Here is an 11,121-nt window from a genome sequence, read left to right as displayed (position 1 = left end):
GTCCATTATAAGTGTATTTATGGCTGGGCACAGTAGCTCACACCTGTAATCCCAGCATTTTGGAAGGCTGAGGCGGACGGATCACGAGGTCAAGAGATCGAGACCATCCTGGCCAACATGGTGAAACCCTGTCTCTACTAAAAAAATACAAGAATTAGCTGGGCGTGGTGGCGTGCACCTGTAGTCCCAGCTACTCAGGAGGCTGAGGCAGGAGAACTGCTTGAACACGGCAGGCAGAGGTTGCAGTGAGTGGAGGTCGCGCCACTGCACTCCAGCCTGGTGCCTGGCAACAGAGTGAGACTCTATCCCAAAAAAAAAAAAGAAGTGTATTTGTGTGAGTATGTGTATAACAGGACCCTCCTAAGTTGAAGGGTTAGCTAATTAATAAGAACAAGGCTTCTCACAAGCCGTGGAAACTCTTCATTTTTAGGCCACTGAAATAATGTGCCTAAGTTAGCATCTTTTGTCCATCTCTTCTGCCTCCAATGTGGCATGATGCTTGGTTTCTGGGGCCTTGCCAAACATACAGTGAGCCTAGTTCTTGGCACCGACAGGATGCATCATCTCTCCTTCCATATCCCTTAATGAAGTGTGCAGCTCTTGTCCTCATTAGGCCCCAGCATTGTCAATAAAAGAGTCAATAAACCCAGTTGATGGGGTTGGGACCGAGAGGCTGAGAGGCAGTGGCTACACATCCACAGGGCAGACGTCAGCTCCACCACATGTCATGACCCAGCATTCAGGGATCAATAACCATCTCGGGATAAAGCCTCAGAGCCTGCCCTCCGCAGTTTCCTCTCCAGACCCATTTCAGCCAGGGCAGAGCAATGCCAGCCAGCTCCTGCTTTTGCTTGCAGTTGTTCCCACTCTATGCCATTCTGGGTGCCAGATGCTTTTGTTTCTTCCTGATTGGGCCCTCTGGACATCCCATAGATGCCTATTTAGTGAGTGCCCACCTGGCATGAGAACATGTAGATGGCATTCCCAAGCAGCCCAGAGGCCAACATAGGCCCTATTTTCTGTGTCTTCCGTCTGCTGACAGTTCGTGAAGGGTCCCAGTGGACAAGGTGGTATATTTTCTGCATGTTGTTCTGCTGGACTCCATTCCTGGCTGTTCTGCATCTCTTTAGATACCCTTATCTTATCTAATTACAAGGAATTCCAGATTAATTTCATGGCCTCTGCTCCAAAGCACCTCTTATCTGTGAGGGCCTTGTATTTTAACCTTGTCATTCTTTTGTTGTTTGTCTTTAAGGGGCGGGCAGCTAAGGGGATTCTAAGATCTTGCTGGAATTGGGTCTTGGGGGAGGGGGAGAAAAGGGAGGCAGACAGACCTGAGATTTGTGTATTCTGTTCCATCCTCCTGGCAGTGTGCAGAGACAGCTGGCTGCTTTCTTCCATGACAGCCACATGGTACCCAGCCACACAGAACAGGACCCAGGCAGGGACTCGGCTGCTGCCAGCCTCTACAGATCTCTTTGATATTTCTGACAGAGCAGTAAAGGACTTGTGACTATCACGTTTTGCCTTGCCTCTCTTCACCTCCTCTAAGACTCCTCGGTGTGGTTTCCATGGCTACCTCCAATCAGATTTGGCTTCCTGCGAAATTGGATTTCAAAGAAGGACAAGGCTTCAAAGGAATTTGTCCATTTAACAGAATGTCATTAGGAGTGAGGCTGAACTGCTGAACCAGGGTCCTCAGATGATTAAGGAAGGGCTGCGTTCATGTGTGGAAGCAGATTTCTGTCTGCAATGAGGAATCTTGATGCAACATGACAATACCGTATTGGAATCTGCCAGTCGCCCACTACATACTGACTCTGCACCTCCCTCTACTCCTGTCTCTCTAAAACCCAGAGATTCTTGTAAGGAAGGATATATGTAGAATACCTACACTGTGAGCTTTTGCTGTTTTCCTCTGTTTAAGTAAGCTATGACAGGCAGTGAAGCCTGCAAAGAAGTGCAATTACCTGAGTTTATTGCTCTTTATCAAACAATTCATTAGCTGGTAGCCTATATTAGTATGTGACACCATATCCTTGAAGAAGAGAGGGAGGTTATAAAATTTCCGTATGTTGCCAAGAGGGAAAGCAAAGCAAAGTTTAAGTTGACATATGGGAGGGACTTTGTTTCCCTTGCTGTATTTCTTTGTAACAGTTTTGATTTACCAAAAAAAAAAAAAAAAAAAAAAAAAAAAAAATTGAGGTGATAGCACAGTCAGCTCCCCTACATCATTCCTTGCTTTTAAACACATGTCATAAATACTTCAAAATGATTGTAGAGCAGCTACAATTTTATAGGTGAAGTAATGAGGTTGGTAAAAATGCCCTGGGAGTACTGGTGCTTGATGCCAAGCCTGAAAAAGGGAGTCTGCCCATTGCTGTGCTTTCTCAGGGCAGGAAGGAGGATGAGCAGGAGCCAGATTCCCCAGAGAGACATGACAGCCTCTGTTCCCTCTCCCTAATTTACTGCAGCTTGTAGGTGGGTCATGTGACCCTGAAACCAACAAACTGTTCCTTTTCAGATGACAGGATGCACTGTACCCCTCAAAGGATCTCACCCCCATCCTTGAGGCTGTATCTCTGGACAGGAAACTATACAAGGAGGCAGGCACTTCTACCACTTATCTTTCTGGACGATTTCTTCTTACTGCTCTTGCCCCATCTCCTAGGTTGAGTCCATCCTTATTCCCCTTAAGGCTGTTGTAAAAACCATTTTACCCACCTCCCCCTGTGTTTTTTCTTACCACTCTTAATCTTTTCTACATATTCCGTAGGTTGAGTCTGAGAATAGAAACGCCATTTTTTTACAAAGAAGGAGAATGGTAGAGGTGGAGATGTGTGAGGCCACATACTATACAGGAGCTCTGGTTAGGTCACTTACCATCTCAAAAATTGTCAGTGGCTCCCTAGTGCCCACTCAATTAAGTTCAAAATTCTTATTCTGACTTTCAAGTCCCTTTGCAGTAGAGCTGCAGTTTGTCTTGACAACCATAGTCTTCCTACAACATCCAGTAAAAGAGGGCTACTAACTATTCCTCAAGCTGGTGAGGGCTCTTCCATCTTTCTTCACTCTTGTCCTTCCACCTGGAAAGTCTTCCTGCCCCTTCAAAGTCTGGTGTGTTCTTCAGAGCCGATCTCAAACACCACATGCACCTTTAAACACTCACATGCACACTGGCACTTCCTTTTTTTTTTTTTCTTTTTTAAGTGACAGGGTCTTGCTCTGTTGCCCAGACTGGAGTACACTGGGGTGATCACAGTTCGCTGTAACCTCAGACTCCTGGGCTCAAGTGATCCTGCTGCCTCAGCCTCCCAAAGTGCTGTGATTACAGGTGTGAGCCACAATGCCTGGCCTCTTCCCTCCTTTTCTTGTATTCAACTCCCTTATTTTATCAACCATAGCACTTTGTACTTTTTTCATGGCAGTTGTCCTGTTTCATGGCAGTTGACCTATTTATTTTAAAAAATCTCTTTATTTTGAGACAATTGGAGATTCACAGAGAGTTTAAGAAATAATAGCCGGGCGCGGTGGCTCAAGCCTGTAATCCCAGCACTTTGGGAGGCCGAGGCGGGTGGATCACGAGGTCAAGAGATCGAGACCATCCTGGTCAACATGGTGAAACCCCGTCTCTACTAAAAATACAAAAAATTAGCTGGGCATGGTGGCGTGTGCCTGTAATCCCAGCTACTCAGGGGGCTGGGGCAGGAGAATTGCCTGAACCCAGGAGGCGGAGGTTGCGGTGAGCCGAGATCGCGCCATTGCACTCCAGCCTGGGTAACAAGAGCGAAACTCCGTCCCAAAAAAAAAAAAAAAAAAGAAAGAAATAATAGAGGAACTCTGTGTACCTTTAGCCAGTTTCCTCCAAGGGTAACATCCGGCAGTATTACAGTACCATGTCACAACCAGGACTCTGACACCCAGTGCACCTTGAATGAGGCCCTGTGATTTTGTCCTTCGCTTTCATCCCTTCCTCGGCTCTTGGAGGGAAAGGGTTCTGTTCTCGCCTCGGCTTTCTCCCTGAGTTACCCCTTCCTTTCCTCAGGGCCTTTCCAGCCTGAGGGAGAAAGGCACAGTGTGGCTTCCTGCGTCCCTTGCTGCCGCGCTGCGGCGGCGATTCTCCCAAATGTTGGTGGCCTTATATTGTTCATTGGGACTTCCAACATTGTGGCTTCCCTAAGAGTGACGATCTGCCCTCCTTTTTGGGGATGGAGGTGCGAACTGGACCGGCAACTGAGGGTCCCGGGGATTCATCTCTTCCTTGGATTTTGCCTCCCGGCACCCCTCAGGCACCCCGTGGTCCTTCACGTCTGCCACCGCGAGGCCAACTGTTCGGTGCTTTAGGATGGAGCCTCCAAAGCCGTGGTTCCTTTGAGCCTTGTGAAGTCTTTTGTTTTGGTGAGTGCTGGAGGGGCGCACCTTCGGCCTCTCAGGGTGCGGCGCTTCCGGCACCCCCTATCCTTCTACTGCTGAGCCCCGGCGTGAGCGCCACGTGCATCCGCGCCGCGTCCCGGCCCGCCGCCCGCCCGCCGCCCGCCGCCCGCAGCCCGCGCCACTTCCTGACGCGCCCCGGGACCCACGGCCCCGCCCCGCGGCCGGGCTGGGCTGGCGGCGAGCGCGGCTGAGGTACAGGTGCCTCGCGGCGCAGCCGGGTCGCCCTCCAGCCCGTCCACCTCCCGACCAGGGCCCGCGCCCCGTCCCGCCTCGCACGTCGCCTCCCTCTGGCCCAGCCAAATGCAGGCCGCCGCCCTCCCTGAGGAGATCCGTTGGCTCCTGGAAGGTAACGCCCTGGCGCAGGCCCCCTCCAGTGCTGAGCCGAAGGCAGGAGAGGAGATACCAGGCCTCCCCCGGCCGGGCTTTCTCTTCAGCTCCGTCACTCACCTCCTTCTAGAACCTCAAGGCTTCTAGAGCCCTCAACTCCCCAGAGCCAGCTTTCCATCCTCTCACCTCAGGACCCCTTTCACTCCCTGGAGTCCCACATCTTCCTCGAGGCACCTCCTCGCCTCCATTTCACCTCCCCGGCTTCTAAACTCCTTCAGGCCGGGTTCTTGGTCCTCATGCCACCTGGCCTGGTCCTCCCCCGTCCCTTCCTCTGAGGGACTTCCCTACATCTGTGGGTTTCCCGTCCCCCTCCTTCCCCAGCCCCGACTTCCTCACCTCTCACAGAAGACCCCAAACCTTCCTGCTTTGAGGCCCCTGAGGCTCTCCAGGGGGCTGCGAGGGGCTCATGGGATCCCCATGGGCCAAGGCCCGGTGGTTGACCCGAGTTTTGTCAGAGCGAAAACCCCGGCCCTCCCTTTATCACCCTGCAGACGTTTAAGGGGTCTCACCCACCCCAAGGCAGGCTCGTTCTCAGTATGGCCTTAACTCCTTTTCTAGAAGTGCTCCCATTTGGTGTGTTCACCTTCCCACTACAGTGTCTAAGCAGTGGTTTGAAGAGTTTCGGCCATCCTCACCAACACTCAACACACACTGCCAACACTCCAAAGAGATATCGCAAAGAGATATGGCAAAGAGACGTCGCTAACGGGCAGTTTCATCTGCTGGGTTTCATGGTGAAAGTCACTTTTACTTGCTTTCCTGTGACTAACCTTCCAGGGAGGATAGAAGCCTGGAATCTGCAGTTGCATAAGGTCCCAGGAGGAAACTATTCAGAATTAAGCCTTTTGGCATCTAAGTTGACATATTTGACACATATTTAACAGATGGCCTGCTTTGGGCAGGTCATATTTTTGGCAAGCAGTTATTTTTTTCAGTTTCTCTCAATTTAATCGGTTTTATATCTCCCATTACCTTGTTATCTCGGTATAAATGCCTCCTAATCAAATATTTGGCAAGTCCTTTTGGTCTCTGTTTGTAGCACTGTTTCCATTCTGGATTGCTTCTATGTAAAAGCTGTCAACTAGATCTTTCTTTTGAGGAGAGGTTTCCAAAATCCATTTTACTTGTGATGAGAATAAATTTAAACTTTGCGGGTAGAAAACTATTTGCAGGGTAAAAGAGCATTATCTGGGTGTCTAAGAAGAAGCATTCCAGCCTTTCCCTTTGTTGTTGGTTTAATGTTAGGCTTGTGAAAGAAAGCTGTAATTGTCTTTGGTTTCTAAAAGAAGGAACTATGGCAAAAAGTTTAACTCTGCCCTTGCATTGAAAGATGTAAAGTGATTCTTTTTATTGGTATCTGTCATTTGATGAGAGGAAACCTATTTTATAAGCTTGTTAAACTATACTTCAGTTTTTTGTCTAGCTTTGGTAGAAAATTCTTTTTATTTTCAGAGGCTTGCAATGAAATTCACTCCTTCAGCATTTTTGATGTGCAGTTCTTTATTGTTCAAAACTGACACTTTGGTAAACAACTCATTTCTGCACCTGCCACCTTCCTTTAGCTTAGATTATTTTCTTGTTAGCTGACTGTTTTTAATTGAAGTCTTCAGATCTCCTTCTAAAGCAGAACCTTTGTTTGCTGACAAGTAGAGCAGGGTATGAATGGAGATTAATTGCATGTCACATACTTCTGTATCAAACTTGCTGTGTCTTAACAATCTCTGTTGGTGATTTAAAATATGTGAAGGAGTCTGAAACTAAATTATAAGGAGCTTCGTTGGTTAAAGTATTTCTTTAAGGCTTTTTTTTTAAGTTTGCAATTAGAACTTGAATCTGAAGTAGAGAAAAGGAGTGTAAAGTGTGATTCATCCAGTGATTTTACTGAAAAATGTTTGAAGAATATGTTTTTGAAAGGTTTCTATAATAATAATAGCAACATGTTGGTTATAGGTTTTATTTCTTATGGAGCATAGTCTCTGGTGTAGTACAGGAGCATTATTCATTGTGTTACAAATAAATTGTCGATATTAGAAACCCAAAATGGCCATCAATTTGTTGTTTGTTGCTATTTGTCTCTCCCACCACACACTTTTTAAGGTTAACTGTTGAAATTAGAAAAAATGGAGGTCCTGACGTCTATATAGTTACTCTGTGAGAGGGAGTCACAGGATGTGAGGACTGCAACTCTAGTGCTGCCACATGGCTGTGGGGGTGGGGTTTCCACAAAGAATTACGACTTTCATAAACCAAGGCATAAGCATTTGCACAGTGATTTAATGCTGGACATCACAGTCATAACTTAAGCATTTATTTATTTATAACTACGTAAGCATAAATGTATTTTCTGACATAATGTGTGTGCTTTTAAGAATAAAATATGTAAAGTATTATGAAAGGTTGATAACAAAATTTTGCATAATGAAAAAGAAAACAGAAATTCTCAAGGCCTAAAATTAATTTTGTTTAAATGTAAACTTTTAAACATTTAGAGATGTTTCACTTGATCTAGAAACCTCACTTCTAAAAATCTGTCACTGAAACTTAAAGGACATAAAGTAGTATATGCACAAAGATCTATCCTAAATGTTAGTGAGTTGGGAGACTCAGGGTGATGATTGAATGAATTATGGGACATTTGTCTTACAGAATACTTCACAGCCACTAAAAAAAGATTCTGTGGATCTATATATAGGCTTGAAAGGCATCCATGGCATATTTTTAAGACTAAAAGGCAAAATGCATGATAGAATATGTAATATCCCATTTTTTCTTGAAAACCAAAGGACAAAACCAGAAAAGATACATATGTTATAAATGTTTGTGTAAGCCTAGGAAGAAGTAAAAAAGAATACATACCAGTCTGTTAACATTGGCTTCCTTGGGAGAAGAGTGAGAGTTTGGAGGAGGGGAGGTTATTATTAATTTTTATTTCATACATCTTTGTGTTGTTTGAATTGTGACAACGACCATGTGTTATTTTTGTAAACAGGAAAAAAATAAGTAGTAAGGATATTTAAAAGAAAAAGGAACAAAAGACAAGTAGAAACTCAGAGAGGTCAGATTGCTAATGGACCATTAACTATGCTTGTGGTCATGTTTTTCTCATTTTAGCCCTGAGGGGTATGGAAGGTGGAGAAATTAAAAAAAAAAAAAAAAGCTCTCTTGGATTTTTGGCAAGTATCAAAACAGTGAGAGGCTTCTAGGGTAACTCAGGAAATAGCTTCTTTAGATAGACTTTGTCAAGCTCTCATATAGAAATAGTAACTAGTCCCCTATCAGCAAATAAGTACCCTATAGATAAGTAAAATGAAGGGTGCTTTCTGCTTTATTGAAAGAGGAGGAAATATTCAGGTCTGTTTTCAAATAATAGGGCTTCAGATGTAGAAGTTATCTTTTTGTTTTTGTTTTGTGATAACCACGCTGAAAACAAAAACAATGAAGTGCTGGCAGTTTGTATAATCTTTGCTCCACAGATATAAACATAATTAGTCTCTGCTTCCTGGTCTTTCTAGCCCCGCTTTTGAAGTCAAAAGCAAAAGAGGCGAGTATGAAGGAGGTAGAATAGGTATTTCTTTTGTTCATAGTTTGTCCTGTGTGATGGAATGGGGCCTACTGACTTTACCCTGGTAGCTGATATGTCCCAACTGCCTACATGGTACTAAATCCTGCCCAGAATATGGATTTAAGCCAAAATAACATCAACAACCTGGCTGCATGTAGTAGCAATTGCTGCATTAATGCTGATTCTGATATGAATACTTATTTTTAAACTTCCTTGTAAAGAAGAAGTCATTAATCATTTCCTTCCAGATTGTTCTCCAGACCTGTATTGGTCAATGCAGCCAACCATAAAATCCATTTCCGTATAGTAAAATTCCAACTATGGGGAACTTGCAGGAATGAGTTGCTCTGGATAGCTGAGATTTTCTTTAAGCACTCTTAATTTTTTATTATAAACATTTGTGACCAGATTTTTTTCTAAAACGCATTAGGAACTTTTCTTTAACCAACTAGTCTATGGCTGTCTTCAAATGGACCTCTTTAGAGCACTGTTTAACTCAAAGTTGTTATTGTGAATATCTATTATCACACTTTATGGAAATGTATTGTGTAAGATGTTTTGGCCATAGTTGCCCCTGAACTGCTTTGTAAGTATCTGTGTCTGCTTTATATTTTTATTTTCATTATTTTTTTTCCTGCTGTAAGGCCAGGGCCTATCACTTTGTACTTTTGTCTGTGTGTCTACATTCCCAGTGTTTCTGGAACATCAGATAACCAAGTTAGTTGGAATTGAGATATGTGTAAGAGAAGTTACAAAGGGCTTTCTTGATTAACAAAGTACCCACACCTTTAACTGTGGGCTTTGTAAGATGTATTTTGGCTGCTCAGAATCTTTTTTGCTTAATTTTTGAAACTGGATTGCTTCCAGATTGGTAAGGCTACTGCTCAGTTGAATTCTGAAAAGTAAGATATGACTATAGTTCTATTCCTTTTTTATGTTAAACTTTTCTGATTATAAAAGTAATAATGCTAATTATAGAAAATTTAGAAAACATGCAATAGGATACAGTACTCAGAATCAATAATTGTTAAATTTCCATGTATTTTTCTCAGTGTTTATTATATGGATTTACCTTAAAAGTTGGGATATATTTGTGTATAGGTTCGTATATTGATTTTTCTACTTACAGTTTTTCACTTGTTATTGTCTCCTGAGGGTTTTCTTTTCTTTTCTTTTTTGAGATGGAGTCTCCCTTGATGCCCAGGCTGGAGTGCAGTGGCACGTCCTTGGCTCACTGTAACCTCTGCCTCCTGGGTTCAAGCCATTCTCCTGCCTCAGCCTTTTGAATAGCTGGGACTACAGGCACTTGCCACCATGCCTGGCTAATTGTTTGTATTTTTAGTAGAGGTGGGTTCACTGTGTTAGCCAGGATGGTCTCGATCTCCTGACCTGGTGATCCCCACCCCTCAGCCTCCCAAAGTGCTGGGATTACAGGCGTGAGCCACCGCGCCTGGCCTAATTTTTGTATTTTTAGTAGAGATGGGACTTCACTATGTTGACCAGGCTGGTCTTGAGCTCCTGACCTCATGATGCACCCACCTCCGCCTCCCAAAGTGCTAGGATTATAGGCATGAGCCATGGAGCTTGGCCTTCCTGAGGGTTTTCTTAGATCACTGCTATGCTCTGGATGTTTGTGTCTTGCCAAAATTCATATGTCGAAACCTAATTACAAATGTGATTGTATTAGCCTTTGGGAGGTGATTACCCCTTATGAATGGTATTAATATCCTTATAAAAGAGGTCCCACATAACTGCCTTACTCCTTTCACTATGTGAGGACACAGTTAGAAGGTGCTATTTTTGAACTGAAAAGCAAGTCCTCACCAGACACTGAATCTGCTGGTGATCTGGACTTACCAGTCTCCCACTGTGAGAAATAAATTTCTGTTGTTTATAAGCTACCTAATTTGTAGTATTTTGTTATAACCGCCCAAATGAAATAAGACAATTACTAAGTGAGTTTTTTTTTTTCCTTTAAGTTATATATCCTATGTTTATTTCACAAATAGTTTTACCCTAACGTGTTTGTTTGTTTTTTTTTTTTGAGACGGATTCTCCCTCTGTTACCTAAGCTGTAGTGTAGTGGTGTGATCTTGGCTCACTGCAACCTCGACCTCCCAAGTTCAAGCAATTCTCGTGCTTCAGCCTCCTGAGTAGCTGGGATTACAGGTGCACGCCACTATGCCTGGCTGATTTTTACATTTTTAGTAGAGATGGGGTTTCACCACATTGGCCAGGCTGGTATTGAACTCTTGATCTCAGGTGATCTGCCCACCTTGGCTTCCCTAAGTGCTGTGATTACAGGTGTGAGCCACTGCACCCAGCCTTTCCTAATGTCTTAAAAGAAAAATCAGACCAGGCATGGTGCTCATGCTTGTAATGCCAACCCTTTGAGAAGGTGGGAGGATCACTTGAGCCCAGAAGATCAAGGCTGCAGTAAGCTGAGATTGGGCCACTGCACTCCAGCCTGGGTGATGGAGTGACATCCTGTCTCAAAAAACAAGCAAGAATATATTTTTCCTGCTTAACTTGTTCATTTCTTACTTTTGGTACCATTAATTTTTCATCCTTGAACTCTATTTTATATCTTAGATATTAAGACTGTGCTGTTAACCATAATAGCCACTAGCCACATGTGGCTATTTCAATTTAAATTATTATTATTGTTATTATTATTATTATTATTATTTTTTTTTTTTTTGAGACGGAGTTTCGCTCTTGTTACCCAGGCCGGAGTG

At 43.9% G+C, this 11,121-nt stretch overlaps 1 protein-coding gene across 5 annotated transcripts in view; it reads left to right on the top strand.

Annotated features, from left to right (window-relative positions):
* Positions 1 to 4,589: 4,589 nt before the first annotated feature.
* Positions 4,590 to 11,121, top strand: part of SKAP1 (src kinase associated phosphoprotein 1) — a 314,730-nt gene continuing 308,198 nt past the window's right edge. For all 5 annotated transcript variants that reach the window (XM_032279878.1, XM_032279881.1, XM_032279880.1 and 2 more), the window contains exon 1: positions 4,590 to 4,780. In XM_032279878.1, the coding sequence (XP_032135769.1) occupies positions 4,735 to 4,780 (46 nt within the window). In that variant the 5' untranslated portion in view covers positions 4,590 to 4,734. The remainder of the gene's footprint in view (positions 4,781 to 11,121) is intronic.

The sequence above is a fragment of the Sapajus apella genome, unplaced genomic scaffold (assembly GCF_009761245.1).
Source record: "Sapajus apella isolate SASKATOON/1434 unplaced genomic scaffold, GSC_monkey_1.0 scaffold12, whole genome shotgun sequence".
Classification (NCBI taxonomy): domain Eukaryota; kingdom Metazoa; phylum Chordata; class Mammalia; order Primates; family Cebidae; genus Sapajus; species Sapajus apella.
Note: the sequence above shows the minus strand (reverse complement) of the source record. Positions and strands in the feature narration are given on the sequence as shown.